Source organism: Pseudophryne corroboree, chromosome 8 (genome assembly GCF_028390025.1).
Source record: "Pseudophryne corroboree isolate aPseCor3 chromosome 8, aPseCor3.hap2, whole genome shotgun sequence".
NCBI lineage: Eukaryota > Metazoa > Chordata > Amphibia > Anura > Myobatrachidae > Pseudophryne > Pseudophryne corroboree.
The window spans coordinates 360,652,959-360,670,773 of record NC_086451.1 but is presented as its reverse complement, the minus strand read 5'-3'; the positions used below and the strand labels follow the sequence as shown (position 1 = coordinate 360,670,773).

The following is a 17,815-nucleotide window of genomic DNA, read 5'->3' as shown; positions in this document are numbered from 1 at the left end:
AGGTATTCAAATTCAAGATGGAATCCCTGCGGGCGGTGGTGTCCACGCTGGAGGAGGGGGGAGTTCATGGTATCTCTGGATGTCAAGGATGTTTACCTACACATTCCAATGTGGCCCCCTCATCAGGCTTACCTCAGGTTCGCCATATTGTACGACCATATTGTACGACCATTTCCAGTTTCAGGCCTTACCCTTTGGATTATCCACAGCTCCGAGGGTTTTCACCAAGGTCATGGCGGAGATGATGCTGCAGCTGCGCATGATGTGAGTGAACATAGTCCCCTACTTGAACGATCTCCTAATAAAGGCTGTGTCCAGGGAGCGTCTGCTGGACAGCATCAATCTCACGACTCGACGAAGTCTCACCTTGAATTGACCCAACATCTTTAGTTCCTGGGAATGATACTGGATACTGTGTCTCAAAAGGGGTTTCTCCCAAGGGACAAAGCCTTGACTATCCAGGCTATGGTTCGCTCGGTCCTCGCAAGGTATCCATACATCTTTGCATCCGATTACTGGGCAAGATGGTGGCTGCTTACGAGGCAATCCAATACGGCAGATTTCATGCCCGACCATTTCATCTGCATCTGCTAGTGACGTTGTCCCCGCAAGCCCGGATTTCTCTCTTATTGTGGATTCAGGTTCCTCACCTGGTGGAGGGCAGGAGTTTCAACATCCACCGGTGGATTTTATTGACCCCTCCGGGGTTGGGGGGGCTGTGACCCAAGGGGCCCAGTTCCAGGGGATTTGGTCATGACAGGAATCTGCCCTACCAATAAACATCCTGGAACTCAGGGCAGTTTACAATGCTCTTCTGTAGGCTTCTCATCTCCTGAAGGCTCAGGCGATCCAGGTTCAGTCGGACAACGCCACGATAGTGGCGTACATCAACCGACAAGGGAGAACAAGAAGCAGAGCAGCGATGCGAGAGATGTTGAAGATCATCCTCTGGGCAGAAGCGAACGCAAGGACCATCTCCACCATATTCATTCCGGGAGTGGACAACTGGGAAGCGGACTTCCTCAGCAGACAAGACCTCCATCCGGGGGAATGGGGCCTACATCCCACGGTGTTTCAACAGTTAATTCACCAGTGGGGCTGTCCACAGGTAGATCTGATGGCTTCTCGACTCAACAAGAAGCTATGCCGTTACTGTTCCAGAACGAGGGATCCACAGGCTGTAGCAGTGGACGCGCTGACGACACTGTGGATGTACCAGTTCGTGTACCTGTTCCCTCCGCTACCGCTAATCCCAAGGGTTCTCAAAAGACTAAGAAGGGAAAGCGTTCAGGCAATTCTAATTGCCCTAGATTGGCCTCGACGGGTGTGGTACTCGGACCTCCTGACCATGTCTCTGGAGGATCCCTGGCCTCTGCCGCTCCAAGAAGATCTTCTTTAGCAAGGTCCGTTCGTCTATCCAGACTTACAGTGGCTACGTTTTATGGTTTGGAAGTTGAGAGGGAGATTCTAGCAAAGAAAGGTCTCCCCTTTCAGGTTATTTCCACCATGGCCCAGGCCAGGAAGTTGGTTATGTCAAAATTCTATCTGGAAAAAGTATGTTTCTTGGTGTGAAAGTAGAAAGGTTTCTCCTGTGGAGTTTAAACTTGGTCGTTTTCTGCTCTTCCTACAAGCAGTCATATGGGCCTACGTGTCTTTGAATTAGGGGCCTTATCGTGTAAAAGCCCTTACTTGATTTTTCATTAAGACAGAGCGGAACTTCAGACCCATCCTCAGTTTTTGCCTAAAGTGGTGTTTGCCTTTCATGTGAACCAGCCTATTGTGGTTCCAGTGTTGTCTGACGCTTCTGTGGGCCCTGAGTCCTTGGATGTGGTCAGGGTTCTGAAGATTTATGTCAAAAGGACGGCACGTCATCGGAAATATGACTCGCTGTTTGTCCTTTTATGATGCCTCCAAGATTCGTCGGCCAGCTTCTAAGCAATCTATTGCCCGTTCGCTCAGGTTGACCATTCAACAGGCCTATACTTCCTATACTTCGGCGGCTCTGCCCTTGCCGTCGTCTATTCAGGCCCACTCGACGAGGTCAGTGGGTCCTCCTGGGCGGCTGCCCGGGGTGTCTCGGCCCTACAATTGTGCCGAGCTGCAACTTGGTCTAGTTCATACACGTTTGTTAAATTCTGTAGGTTCGAAACCTTGGCCAAGGATGACCTTCAGTTTGGTCAGGCGGTTTTGCAGGGGTCTCAGCACTCTCCCACCTGTTTGGGAGCTTTGGGACTTCCCCATGGTACTAAAGTACAAGACCCCAGTATCCACTAGGACATAAAAGAATATAGGAATTTAATACCTGCCGGTAATTACCGTGTTGTAATGCACCTATATCAGTATATAAATTGAGTTGAGTAGTTTCCATTTTCATTTTGTGAGCAGCAGTGCACATTATTGGGGTCAGATACTAGGAAAAAATATATATCTCCGTCCCTTTTCTTTAACTGTTTTGCTAATATTATAATATTGAAATTAATCACTTTTCTCTGACGTCCTAGTGGATGCTGGGAACTCCGTAAGGACCATGGGGAATAGCGGGCTCCGAAGGAGGCTGGGCACTCTAGAAAGATTTATGACTACCTGGTGTGCACTGGCTCCTCCCACTATGACCCTCCTCCAAGCCTCAGTTAGATCTTGTGCCCGGCCGAGGTTGGATGCACACTAGGGGCTCTCCTGAGCCCTTAGAAAGAAAGTATAGATTTAGGTTTTTTATTTTCAGTGAGACCTGCTGGCAACAGGCTCACTGCAGCGAGGGACTAAGAGGAGAAGAAGCGAACTGGCCTGCTTGCAGCCGGATTGGGCTTCTTAGGCTACTGGACACCATTAGCTCCAGAGGGATCGACCGCAGGCCCAGTCCTTGGTGTTCGGTCCCGGAGCCGCGCCGCCGTCCCCCTTACAGAGCCAGAAGCAAGAACAGGTCCGGAAAAACGGCGGCAGAAGACATCAGTCTTCACCAAGGTAGCGCACAGCACTGCAGCTGTGCGCCATTGCTCCTCATACACACTTCACACTACGGTCACTGAGGGTGCAGGGCGCTTGGGGGGGGCGCCCTGAGCAGCAATAAAAATACCTTGGCTGGCAAAAATACCACAATATATAGCCCCAGATGCTATATATGTGGTAAATACCCCTGCCAGAATCCAGAAAAAAGCGGGAGAATAGGCCGCGGAAAAGGGGCGGAGCTATCTCCCTCAGACACACTGGCGCCATTTTCTCTTCACAGTGCAGCTGGAAGAAAGCTCCCCAGGCTCTCCCCTGTAGTTTTCAGGCTCAAAGGGTTAAAAAGAGAGGGGGGGCACTAAATTTAGGCGCAATATTGTATATACAAGCAGCTATGGGGGAAAATTCACTCAGTTATAGTGTTAATCCCCTCATTATATAGCGCTCTGGTGTGTGCTGGCATACTCTCTCTCTGTCTCCCCAAAGGGCTTTGTGGGTCCTGTCCTCAGTCAGAGCATTCCCTGTGTGTGTGCGGTGTGTCGGTACAGCTGTGTCGACATGTTTGAGGAGGAGGCTTATATAGTGACGGAGCAGATGCCGATAAATGTGATGTCGCCCCCTGTGGGGCCGACACCAAAGTGGATGGTTAGGTGAAAGGTATTAAGCGACAGTGTCAACTCCTTACATAAAAGGGTGGATGACGTAACAGCTGTGGGACAGCCGGCTTCTCAGCCCGCGCCTGCCCAGGCGTCTCAAAGGCCATCAGGGGCTCAAAAACGCCCGCTCATTCAGATGGCAGACACAGATGTCGACACGGAGTCTGACTCCAGTGTCGACAAGGTTGAGACATATACACAATCCACTAGGAACATCCGTGACTTGATCCCGGCAATAAAAAAAAAAAAAAAATGTGTTACACATTTCTGACATTAACCTCTAAAAATGGGTTTTTAGGTTTGGGGAGAAAAAGCAGGCAGTGTTTTGTTCCCCCATCAGATGAATGAATGAAGTGTGTGAAAAGCGTGGGTTCCCCCTGATAAGAAACTGGTAATTTCTAAAAAGTTACTGATGGCGTACCTTTTCCCGCCAGAGGATAAGTTACGCTGGGAGATATCCCCTAGGGTGGATAAGGCGCTCACACGGTTGTCAAAATAGGTGGCACTGCCGTTTTAGGAACGGCCACTTTGAAGGTACCTGTTGATAAAAAGCAGGAGGCTATCCTGAAGTCTGTATTTACACACTCAGGTACTAGACTGAAACCTGCAGAGCGTGCTGCTGCAGCGTGGTCGGTGACCCTGTCAAACATACTAGTTTGCTAACATGAGAACATATTAAAGACGTCGTCTTATATATGAGGGATGCACAAAGGGATATTTTGCCGGCTGGCATCCAAAATGAATGTAATGTCCATTCTGTCAGGAGGGTATTAGAGACCTATCACTGGACAGGTGATGCTGACCTTAAAAGGCGCATAGAGATTCTGCCTTATAAGGGTGAGGAATTATTTGGGGATGGTCTCTGGGACCTCGTATCCGCAGCAACAGCTGGGAAGAAATATTTTTACCTCAGTTTTCCTCACAGACTAAGAAAGCACTGTATTATCAGGTACAGTCCTTTCGGCTTCAGAAAAGCAAGCGGGTCAAAGGCGCTTCCTTTCTGTACAAAGACAAGGGAAGAGGGAAAAAGCTGCACCAGTCAGCCTGTTCCCAGAATCATAATTCTTCTCTCGCTTCCTCTGAGTCCACAGCATGACGCGGGGGCTCCACAGGTGTAGCCAGGTACGGTGGAGGGCCGTCTCAAAAATTTCAGCGATCAGTGGGCTCGCTCACAGGTGGATCCCTGTTTCATTCAAGTAGTATTTCAGGGGTACAAGCTGGAATTCGAGATGTCTTCCCCCCGCCGTTTCCTCAAATATGCCTTGCCGACAACTCCCTCAGGCAGGGAGGCTGTGCTAGAGGCAATTAATAAGCTGTATTCCCAGCAGGTAATACTTAAGGTGCCCCTACTTCAACAAGGACGGGGTTACTATTCCACACGGTTTGGGGTACCGTAACCGCATGGTTCGGTGTGACCCTTCTTTATTTTTAAAATCCTTGAACACATGCAATTCAAGTTCAAGATGGAATCGCTCAGGAAGGTTATTGCAAGCCTGGACGAGGGGGATTACATGGTATCCCGGGACATCAAGGATGCTTACCTGCATGTCCCTATTTACTATCCTCGTCAGGAGTACCTCAGATTTGTGGTACAGGATTACCATTACCAAGTCCAGACTCTGCCGTTTGGACTGTACATGGCACCGAGGGTGTTACCAAGGTAATGGCCGGAATGATGATACTCCTTCGAAAAAGGGGAGTTTTAATTATCCCGTACTTGGACAATCTCCTTATAAGGGCGAGGTCCAAGGAGCAGTTGCTAGTCGGGGTAGCACTATTTTGGAAAGTGCTACAACAGCACGTTTGGATTCTAAACAGTCCAGAGTCACAGCTGGTTCCTACGACACGTCTACTGTTCCTGGGGATGGTTCTGGACACAGACCAGAAATAAGTGTTTCTCCCGGAGGAGAAAGCCAAGGAGCTGTCATCTCTAGTCAGAGACCTCCTGAAGCCAAAACAGTTATCGGTGCATCATTGCACGCGAGTCCTGGGAAAAATGATAGCTTCCTACGAAGCAATCCCATTCGGCAGGTTCAATGCAAGAACTTTTCAGGGGGACCTGTTAGACAAGTGGTCCGGGTCGCATCTTCAGATGCATTATGCTGATAACCCTGTCTCCAAGGACCAGGGTATCTCTACTGTAGTGGCTGCAGAGTGCCCATCTTCAAGAGGGCCGCAGGTTCGACATACAGGACTAGGTCCTAGTGACCATGGATGCCAGCCTTTGAGGCTGGGGGGCAGTCACACAGGGAAGAAACTTCCAGGGACTTTGGTCAAGTCAGGTGACTTCCCTACATAAATATTCTGGAACAGAGGGCCATTTACAATGCCCTGAGTCAGGCAAGGCCTCTGCTTCAAAACCAGCCGGTCCTGATCCAATCAGGCAACATCACGGCAGTCGCCCATGTAAACCAACAGGGCGGCACAAGAAGCAGGATGGCGATGGCAGAAGCCACAAGGATTCTCCGATGGGCGGAAAATCATGTGTTAGCACTGTCAGCAGTGTTCATTCCCGGAGTGGACAACTGGGAAGCAGATCTTCTCAGCAGACACGACTTCCACCCGAGAGTGTGGGGACTTCATCCAGAAGTCTTCCAAAGGATTGTACACCATTGGGAAAGCTCACAGGTGGACATGAAGGCGTCCCGCCTCAACAAAAAGCTATAAAAGATATTGCGCCAGGTCAAGGGACCTTCAGGCGATAGCTGTGGACGCTCTGGTAACACCGTGGGTGTACCAGTCGTTTTATGTGTTCCCCCCTCTGCCTCTCATACCAAAGGTACTGAGAATAATAAGAAGGCGAGGAGTAAGAACGATACTCGTGGTTCCGGATTGGCCAAGAAGAGCCTGGTACCCAGAACTTCAAGAAAATATATCAGAGGACCCATGGCCTCTGCCGCTCAGACAGGACCTGCTGCAGCAGGGGCCCTGTCTGTTCCAAGACTTACCGCGGCTACGTTTTGATGGCATGGCGGTTGAACGCCGGATCCTAAAGGAAAAGGGCATTCCGGAGGAAGTCATTCCTACGCTGATTCAAGCCAGGAAAGATGTAACTGCAAAACATTATCACCGCATATGGCGGAAATATGTTGCTTGGTGTGAGGCCAAAAAAGGCCCCAACAGAGGAATTTCAACTAGGTCGATTTCTGCATTTCCTACAAGCAGGAGTGTCTATGGGCCTAAAATTAGGCTCCATTAAGATACAGATCTCGGCTCTGTCGATTTTCTTCCAGAAAGCATTAGCTTCAGTACCTGAAGTTCAGACACTGTAAAAGGAGTGCTGCATATTCAGCCCCCGGTTGTGCCTCCAGTGGCACCTTGGGATCTCAACGTGGTGTTGAGTTTCTTAAAATCACATTGGTTTGAACCACTAAAAACCGTGGATCTAAAATATCTCACGTTGAAAGTGGTCATGTTATTGGCCTTGGTTTCGGCCAGGCGTGTATCAGAATTGGCGGCTTTGTCATGTAAAAGCCCTTATCTGATTTTCCATATGGATAGGGCAGAATTGAGGACTCGTCCCCAGTTTCTCCCTAAGGTGGTATCAGCTTTTCACTTGAACCAACCTATTGTGGTGCCTGCGGCTACTAGGGACTTGGAGGATTCCAAGTTACTGGACGTAGTCAGGGCCTTGAAAAATTATGTTTCCAGGACGGCTAGAGTCAGGAAAATTGACTCGCTATTTATCCTGTATGCACCCAACAGGCTGGGTGCTCCTGCTTCTAAGCAGACTATCGCTCGCTGGATCTGTGACACGATTCAGCAGGCGCATTCTGCGGCTGGACTGCCGCATCTTAAATCAGTGAAAGCCCATTCCACAGGGAAGGTGGGCTCATCTTGGGCGGCTGCCCGAGGGGTCTCGGCTTTACAACTTTGCCGAGCTGTTACTTGGTCAGGGGCAAACACGTTTGCAAAATTCTACAAAATTGGTACCCTGGCTGAGGAGGACCTGGAGTTCTCTCATTCGGTGCTGCAGAGTCACCCGCACTCTCCCGCCCGTTTGGGAGCTTTGGTATAATCCCCATGGTCCTTACGGAGTTCCCAGCATCCACTAGGACGTCAGAGAAAATAAGATTTTACTCACCGGTAAATCTATTTCTCGTAGTCCGTAGTGGATGCTGGGCACCCATCCCAAGTGAGGATTGTCTGCAATACTTGTATATAGTTATTGCCTAACTAAAGGGTTATTGTTGAGCCATCTGTTGAGAGGCTCAGTTATATTCATACTGTTAACTGGGTATAGTATCACGAGTTATACGGTGTGATTGGTGTGGCTGGTATGAGTCTTACCCGGGATTCAAAATCCTTCCTTATTATGTCAGCTCGTCCGGGCACAGTGTCCTAACTGAGGCTTGGAGGAGGGTCATAGTGGGAGGAGCCAGTGCACACCAGGTAGTCATAAATCTTTCTAGAGTGCCCAGCCTCCTTCGGAGCCCGCTATTCCCCATGGTCCTTACGGAGTTCCCAGCATCCACTACGGACTACGAGAAATAGATTTACCGGTGAGTAAAATCTTATTTTATGGAATTCTTTAACAATAGCATCATTATTTTTCTTGTGTTTTATGTGTAATTTAACTGCTGAATTTAATGTAGAACTAGAGATGAGCGGGTTCGGTTCGTCAAGATCCGACCCCCCCCCCCCCCCCCCAAACTTCACCTATTTTTCACGGGTCCGAGGCAGCCTCAGATCTTCCCGCCTTGCTCGGTTAACCTGAACGAGGACGAACGTCATCATCCCGCTGTCGGATTCTCGCAAGATTCGTATTCATAAAGAGCCGCGCGTCGCCGCCATTTTCACTTGTGCATTGGAGATTGAATGGAGAGGACGTGGCTACGTTCTCTGCCTGAAAAGCTCCATATCTGTGCTCAGTATGCTGCAAATATCTACATTCTCTGCCTGAAAAGCTCCATATCTGTGCTTAGTGTGCTGCAAATATCTGTGCTCAGTGTGCTGCATTGTGGGGACCACCAGTATATAATTATAGTAGTACAGTACAGTAGGCCATTGCTGTATCTTGCAGCTCCGTGTCACTTCAAGTATCCACATCTGTGCTGCATTGTTTGTGAGCAGTATAGTAGTACAGTGCAGCATTTTGGGGACCACCAGTATATATATATATATAGTAGTACAGTACAGTAGTCCATTGCTGTATCTTGCAGCTCTGTGTCATTTCAAGTATCCATATCTGTGCTGCATTGTTTGTGAGCAGTATAGTAGTACGGTGCAGCATTTTGGGGACCACCAGTGTGTGTATGTGTATATATGTGTGTGTGTGTGTATATATATATATATATATATATATATATATAGTTAGTAGTACAGTAGGCCGTTGCTGTATCTTGCTGTGCTCCGTGTCACTTCTAGTATCCTGATCATTGCTTAATAATATCTGTGCTCAGTGTCAGTGCTGCATTGTGGTGACCAGTATACTACAGTACAATAGTCCAGTGCTGTTCTCGCTGCTCAGTGTCAGTTCTCCGTAGTATCATCAGTGCTCAGTAAAATCAGTGCTCAGTATAATCAGTGCGCTGTTAGACGTGCGCCCGTTTTCCGCCATTAGTGCATTGGGATTTAGACAATTGATGAAGTTATTGTGTCCCCGGTACAAAATCCCATCTAGAATCCACTTCACTAGGCAGGCGATAGCGAGATTTTACTAATTAATATCAGTGATTTATAATTAATTATTAATTACAGTGATCTTGCCAAATGATTCCAGTGATTTTGTCATTTTCTTCCAGTGATTTGGACCAATAATACCATTGATTAGAACGAATAATTCCATTGGTTTTGTCATTTTCTTCCAGTGATTTGGACCATTAATACCATTGATTAGAACAAATTCCTGTGATATTGAGGTGTTTGTGTCGCTTAGCTTAGCCGTCCAGCGACCGCAGTGCACCTCTTTTTCTCTTTTCTTTGCATCATGTGCTGTTTGGGGCCAATTTTTGTAAGTGCCATCCTGTCTGCCACTGCAGTGCCCCTCCTAGATGGGCCAGGTGTTTGTGCCGCCCTCTTGGGTTGCTTAGCTTAGTCATCCAGCGACCTCAGTGCAAATTTTGGCACTAAAAATAATATTGTGAGGTGTTCAGAATAGACTGGAAATTAGTGGAAATTATGGTTATTGAGGTTAATAATACTATAGGATCAAAATGACCCCCAAATTCTATGATTTAAGCTGTTTTTGAGGGGTTTTTGTAAAAAAACACCTGAATCCAAAACACACCCGAATCCAACAAAAAATTTTCAGCGAGGTTTTGCCAAAACGCATCCGAATCCAAAACACGTCCGCGGAACTGATTCCAAAACCAAAACACAAAACCCGAAAAATTTCCGGTGCACATCTCTAGTAGAAACTAATAATATAGACCCAACATATGTTGGGTCACTTTACCTGTCCCCTACCTGCACCCTTTTACACTTCCCCCTGCAGGCCCAGGGTTCTCCACTGCTGGTCTGCCCACCTCTATATCGCAGTAGTAAGAGCCGTTTAGAGTGTGCCTCCACTCAGAATATAGATGCTGGGAACACTGTACAGATACATACTAGTTAACTGCAGGTGTGCTCCTGATTTAAACCACCAAAGAGGTATATTCTTATCAGCAGTAGTTAATTTACAATATTCCTTTTTAAGTCTCCTTATGTTAACCTGTTTCCTGTGGTTTTGTACTGTTATTATATAAAGCAGCATACTACGTTTCAAATGATATCACACCCAATCTCCTGTCTGAAGTGATCCCTGTTATCGCACATATCGCGCCCACAGTAATCTGGTTTAACTACGTAAAGGGTTAGGGTGCCTCGCTACCCTAGGGGAAGGGAGCTGAAATGATGATACCTAGCCTGTCAGCAGAAATGGAACGGGTGTGGAATGGGACGGAAATAATTGAATACTGTCCTTAATGTTTCATGTTCTGTGACAGCATATTGAGCATTTTGACTTCTTGGCAAAAATTTTTTTTTATTATTATTTAATCTTGCTGCTGATTTGCTTTTACATTCGAGAATCCCCACAGACTGCAGCTGCCAGCTTTGGAGAGAGAACATTTTCAGAGCGGATAGATTAAAACAGACTGATGACATTGAATAGTGAATGTTCTAAACACACAGGAGCTTGGTCCCAATAATTATAATTTTGTTATCGGCACATATCTCATCAATAAGAAATTGTCTCTTGCATTTTCCAGAAATTACCATGGATTGACAGGGACTTCAGTCACTGCATTTCCAGATTTGCACTCCTATTGCCCATGCATGGTTATCTGAGCACGCACGTGCTAGCAGAAAGTGCTGGGAGAGGTCCTTTGGATCCCTCTCCTGGAATGCTTTGCATATTGTAGCTACAATGGGTAATGTGGTCTAAAGTTTGACATTTCAGATCTTAGTAAATTTCTGTTTTTGAAGCCCCCATAAAAACCTATGGGGGCTGCTTTTATGATTGATGATATATTGTGAGTAGCCCCCAAAAACTGCTATTTTCAGATTATATCCCAGAATAGTTAGAAAAAAATAATGCTTTATTTTGATGTCTGGAATAATAATCCTTATTTAGTCTGCAGATTCATTTTTTGTCGACGAAACCTGCTTTCGGGGTTATACTTGGATAGGGCAGAGCTTAGATCTCCTTTGTGCATTTGAAGCATTTTTATTTACAAAGCAATATTGGGCCACATGTGTGCCTAGTTAATACTGTATACTGTAAGCCAGAAGAACATATCTATTTAGGTAGTAAAAGTTGCAGGAGGATGTTCAGAATTTTTGTATTTTGTCAAGATGGGAATCTTTTTAAATCTCCCTGCTGTAATTAAGCAAGATGTAATCAAATCTCATCTACTGTAGTGTAATATTGGTCACTCCTATTTAATATGTATCTGAAAACTTTCCAAACATTGGTCTATTTTCATAATTATTAGAACTGCGTTAAACACCCATTTTTATATCCCAGGGGCTTAATTCACATATTAGCATCCATTTATGGAAGCTGTTATATTGTATACACCTACACACTCTGTTCCCTTCTGAACTAACACATCACAGATAGGGCTACTGGGTGAATTTTCAAGCAGGCTTCTTGATTTGTTTACAGATTTCTTAACCACGCCACTTCAGGAAGCACAAAAGACCGACCAAAGCAGAGCAAGGGATCAGAGAAATGGTACTTTATGACTTTTATTCTCATGCTCAATGTAGATATCTAATGAAATACACTAGCATGACGACATTCACCTTGTTACAGTTTTCAATGGTGAAACCTTTGTTTTGGCTTATTAATACAGTTCTTAGGAGTAAAAGTATTACATGCGTTACTGCACTTATGAGACGTTCCCCAGTAACTATTTCGTCCTTTTAGGTTCTTAACCTGTCTTTGAAATTTGGTAGTGGGGCAAGGTATCTTAGAGCATGTAGCAACGGTTAGGCCTTCATTCCAATACCTTTTGGATGAACATATTTATGTGCTTAGTCCCAAAGTGAAGTAATAGGGCTGCTGCATGTAGGTAATGCAAGTGATGGGCACTTGGGTATTATTGCTTTTGCTGCAATTGTAGGGGAACCATTCTTAAACTGCTGGGAAGCCCGTTGGTCTGCTCTCCACCATCTTATTTGCATTCAGTGCCAATGGTAAAGGGAATGTAGTGGGGATCTACTATCATTTGCATTACGCAATTGTCATTCAGTCTTGTTCTTCCAATTCATCTGTTTTCTCTATCGTCCTAAGTGGATGCTGGGGTTCCTGAAAGGACCATGGGGAATAGCGGCTCCGCAGGAGACAGGGCACAAAAAAGTAAAGCTTTACTAGGTCAGGTGGTGTGCACTGGCTCCTCCCCCTATGACCCTCCTCCAGACTCCAGTTAGATTTTGTGCCCGAACGAGAAGGGTGCAATCTAGGTGGCTCTCCTAAAGAGCTGCTTAGAGAAAGTTTAGTTTAGGTTTTTTTTCTTTACAGTGAGTCCTGCTGGCAACAGGATCACTGCAACGTGGGACTTAGGGGGAAAGTAGTAAACTCACCTGCATGCAGAGTGGATTTGCTGCTTGGCTACTGGACACCATTAGCTCCAGAGGGATCGAACACAGGCCCAGCCGTGGAGTCCGGTCCCGGAGCCGCGCCGCCGACCCCCTTGCAGATGCTGAAGCGTGAAGAGGTCCGGAAACCGGCGGCTGAAGACTCCTCAGTCTTCATAAGGTAGCGCACAGCACTGCAGCTGTGCGCCATTTTCCTCTCAGCACACTTCACTGGGCAGTCACTGAGGGTGCAGAGCGCTGGGGGGGGGCGCTCTGAGAGGCAAATATAAACCTTATACAAGGCTAAAAATACCTCACATATAGCCCATAGGGGCTATATGGAGATATTTAACCCCTGCCTGACTGGAAAAATAGCGGGAGAAGAACCCGCCGAAAAAGGGGCGGGGCCTATCTCCTCAGCACACGGCGCCATTTTCTGTCACAGCTCCGCTGGTCAGAACGGCTCCCAGGTCTCTCCCCTGCACTGCACAGAGAGGGGGGGCACATTAATGGCTATATATATATATATTAAAGCAGCTATAAGGGAGCACTTAATATAAGGATATCCCTTGTATATATAGCGCTTTGTGGTGTGTGCTGGCAGACTCTCCCTCTGTCTCCCCAAAAGGGCTAGTGGGTCCTGTCTTCATTAGAGCATTCCCTGTGAGTTTGCGGTGTGTGTCGGTACGTGGTGTCGACATGTATGAGGACGATATTGGTGTGGAGGCGGAGCAATTGCCAAATATGCAGATGTCACCCCCCAGGGGGTCGACACCAGAATGGATGCCTTTATTTGTGGAATTACGTGATGGTTTATCTTCCCTTAAACAGTCAGTTGAGGACATGAGGCGGCCGGACAATCAATTAATGCCTGTCCAGGCGCCTCAAACACCGTCAGGGGCTGTAAAACGCCCTTTGCCTCAGTCGGTCGACACAGACCCAGACACGGGCACTGATTCCAGTGACGACGGTAGAAATTCAAACGTATTTTCCAGTAGGGCCACACGTTATATGATTTTGGCAATGAAGGAGACGTTACATTTAGCTGATACTACAGATACCGTAAAACAGGGTATTATGTATGGTGTGAAAAAACTACAAACAGTTTTTCCTGAATCAGAAGAATTAAATGACGTGTGTGATGAAGCGTGGGTTGCTCCTGATAAAAAGTTGATAATTTCAAAAAAGTTATTGGCATTATACCCTTTCCCGCCAGAGGTTAGGGCGCGCTGGGAAACACCCCCTAAGGTGGACAAGGCGCTCACACGCTTATCCAAACAAGTGGCGTTACCCTCTCCTGAGACGGCCGCACTTAAGGATCCATCAGATAGAAAGATGGAAGTTATTCAAAAGAATATATACACACATGCAGGTGTTATACTACGACCAGCTATAGCAACTGCCTGGATGTGCAGTGCTGGAGTAGTTTGGTCAGAATCCCTGATTGAAAATATTGATACCCTAGATAGGGACAATGTTTTACTGTCGTTAGAACAAATAAAGGATGCATTTATCTATATGCGTGATGCACAGAGGGATATTTGCACACTGGCATCTCGGGTGAGTGCTATGTCCATTTCAGCCAGAAGAGCCTTATGGACACGACAGTGGACAGGCGATGCGGATTCAAAACGTCACATGGAGGTTTTGCCGTATAAAGGGGAGGAGTTATTTGGAGTTGGTCTATCAGACTTGGTGGCCACGGCTACTGCCGGGAAATCCACTTTTTTACCTCAAGTCACTCCCCAACAGAGAAAGGCACCGACCTTTCAACCGCAGCCTTTTCGCTCCTACAAAAATAAGAGAGCAAAGGGCTTGTCGTACCTGCCACGAGGCAGAGGAAGAGGGAAGAGACACCAACAGGCAGCTCCTTCCCAGGAACAGAAGCCCTCCCCGGCTCCTGCAAAAACCTCAGCATGACGCTGGGGCCTCTCAAGCGGACTCGGGGACAGTGGGGGGCCGTCTCAAAAATTACAGCGCGCAGTGGGCTCACTCGCAGGTAGACCCCTGGATCCTGCAGATAATATCTCAGGGGTACAGGTTGGAATTAGAGACGGATCCTCCTCATCGTTTCCTGAAGTCTGCCTTACCAACCGTCTCTTCCGAAAGGGAGAGGGTGTTGGAAGCCATTCACAAGCTGTACGCTCAGCAGGTGATAGTCAAAGTACCCCTATTACAACAAGGAAAGGGGTATTATTCCACTCTATTTGTGGTACCGAAGCCGGATGGCTCGGTAAGGCCTATTCTAAATCTGAAGTCCTTGAACCTCTACATAAAAAAGTTCAAGTTCAAGATGGAGTCACTCAGAGCAGTGATAGCGAACCTGGAAGAAGGGGACTTTATGGTATCCTTGGACATCAAGGATGCGTATCTACACGTTCCGATTTACCCCGCACACCAGGGGTACCTCAGGTTCATTGTTCAAAACTGTCACTATCAGTTTCAGACGCTGCCGTTCGGATTGTCCACGGCGCCTCGGGTCTTTACCAAGGTAATGGCCGAGATGATGATTCTTCTTCGAAGAAAAGGCGTATTAGTTATCCCATACTTGGACGATCTCCTAATAAGGGCAAGGTCCAGAGAACAGCTGGAGACAGCTTTAGCACTATCTCAAGAGGTGCTAAGACAACACGGGTGGATTCTGAATATTCCAAAATCCCATTTAATCCCGACAACTCGTCTGCTGTTCCTAGGAATGATTCTGGACACGGTTCAGAAAAAGGTTTTCCTTCCAGAGGAAAAAGCCAAGGAGTTATCCGATCTGGTCAGGAACCTCCTAAAACCAGGAAAAGTGTCAGTACATCAATGCACAAGAGTCCTGGGAAAAATGGTGGCTTCTTACGAAGCAATTCCATTCGGCAGATTCCATGCAAGAATATTCCAAAGGGATCTGTTGGACAAATGGTCAGGGTCGCATCTGCAGATGCACCTGCGAATAACCCTGTCACCAAAGACAAGGGTGTCACTTCTGTGGTGGTTGCAGAAGGCTCACCTATTAGAAGGCCGCAGATTCGGCATTCAGGATTGGATCCTGGTGACCACGGACGCCAGCCTGAGAGGCTGGGGAGCAGTCACACAAGGAAGAAACTTCCAGGGAGTATGGACGAGTCTGGAAAAGTCTCTTCACATAAACATTCTGGAACTAAGAGCAATCTACAATGCTCTAAGCCAGGCGGAACTTCTCCTGCAAGGAAAGCCGGTGTTGATTCAGTCGGACAACATCACGGCGGTCGCCCATGTAAACAGGCAGGGCGGCACAAGAAGCAGGAGTGCAATGGCAGAAGCTGCCAAGATTCTTCGCTGGGCGGAGAATCACGTGATAGCACTGTCAGCAGTGTTCATCCCGGGCGTGGACAACTGGGAAGCAGACTTCCTCAGCAGACACGATCTTCATCCGGGAGAGTGGGGTCTACATCCAGAAGTCTTCAACATGTTAATAGACCGTTGGGAAAGACCAATTGTAGACATGATGGCGTCTCGCCTCAACAAGAAACTGGACAAATATTGCGCCAGGTCAAGAGATCCACAGGCAATAGCTGTGGACGCACTGGTAACTCCTTGGGTGTACCAGTCAGTGTATGTGTTTCCTCCTCTGCCGCTCATACCAAAGGTATTGAAGATCATACGGCAAAGAAGAGTAAGAACAATACTAGTGGTTCCGGATTGGCCGAGAAGGACTTGGTATCCGGAACTTCAAGAGATGCTCACGGACGAACCGTGGCCTCTACCTCTGAGAAGGGACCTGCTACAGCAGGGTCCCTGTCTTTTTCAAGACTTACCGCGGCTGCGTTTGAAGGCATGGCGGTTGAACGCCAGATCCTAAAAGGGAAAGGCATTCCAGAAGAATTCATTCCTACCTTGATTAAGGCACGGAAGGAAGTCACCGTGAAACATTATCACCGCATTTGGCGAAAATATGTAGCGTGGTGCGAGGATCGGAGGGTTCCGACGGAGGAATTCCAACTGGGTCGTTTCCTACATTTCCTGCAATCAGGATTATCTATGGGTCTCAAATTGGGATCCATTAAGGTTCAAATTTCGGCCCTGTCAATATTCTTCCAAAAAGAATTGGCCTCTGTCCCTGAGGTCCAGACTTTTGTCAAGGGAGTACTGCATATACAGCCTCCTGTGGTGCCTCCGGTGGCACCGTGGGATCTAAATGTAGTTTTAGATTTCCTCAAATCCCATTGGTTTGAACCATTGAAAAAGGTGGATTTGAAATATCTCACATTGAAAGTGACTATGTTACTAGCCCTGGCCTCTGCCAGGAGAGTATCTGAATTGGCGGCTTTATCTTATAAAAGTCCTTATCTAATCTTCCATTCGGATAGGGCAGAACTGCGGACTCGTCCGCATTTTCTCCCTAAAGTGGTATCAGCATTTCATCTGAACCAACCTATTGTGGTGCCTGCGGCCACTAGCGACTTGGAGGACTCCAAGTTGTTGGACGTTGTCAGAGCCTTAAAAATATACATTGCAAGGACGGCTGGAGTCAGAAAATCTGACTCGCTGTTTATATTGTATGCACCCAACAAGTTGGGCGCACCTGCTTCTAAGCAGTCGATTGCTCGTTGGATTTGTAACACAATTCAACTTGCACATTCTGTGGCAGGCCTGCCACAGCCTAAAACTGTAAAAGCCCACTCCACAAGGAAGGTGGGCTCATCTTGGGCGGCTGCCCGAGGGGTCTCGGCATTACAACTCTGCCGAGCAGCTACGTGGTCGGGGGAGAACACGTTTGTAAAATTTTACAAATTTGATACCCTGGCAAAGGAGGACCTGGAGTTCTCTCATTCGGTGCTGCAGAGTCATCCGCACTCTCCCGCCCGTTTGGGAGCTTTGGTATAATCCCCATGGTCCTTTCAGGAACCCCAGCATCCACTTAGGACGATAGAGAAAATAAGAATTTACTTACCGATAATTCTATTTCTCGGAGTCCGTAGTGGATGCTGGGCGCCCATCCCAAGTGCGGATTATCTGCAATACTTGTACATAGTTATTGTTAACTAATTCGGGTTATTGTTAAGGAGCCATCTCTAAGAGGCCCTTTCTGTTGTCATACTGTTAACTGGGTTTAGATCACAAGTTGTACGGTGTGATTGGTGTGGCTGGTATGAGTCTTACCCGGGATTCAAAATGCCTCCCTTATTGTGTATGCTCGTCCGGGCACAGTACCTAACTGGAGTCTGGAGGAGGGTCATAGGGGGAGGAGC

General features: G+C 47.3%; 1 protein-coding gene across 8 annotated transcripts in view; it reads left to right on the top strand.

The window, feature by feature from the left end:
* Window positions 1-17,815, top strand: part of LRCH2 (leucine rich repeats and calponin homology domain containing 2) — a 337,409-nt gene that overhangs the window by 198,931 nt on the left and 120,663 nt on the right. For 7 of the 8 annotated variants that reach the window (XR_010183107.1, XM_063937538.1, XM_063937536.1 and 4 more), the window contains one exon: window positions 11,689-11,757. The exons of the other annotated variant lie outside the window; for it this stretch is intronic. Coding sequence is in view for 6 of the 7 variants with exons in the window: in XM_063937538.1 (XP_063793608.1) it covers window positions 11,689-11,757 (69 nt within the window). In the remaining variant the exon portion in view is untranslated. The remainder of the gene's footprint in view (window positions 1-11,688; window positions 11,758-17,815) is intronic. 8 annotated transcript variants of the gene reach the window in all.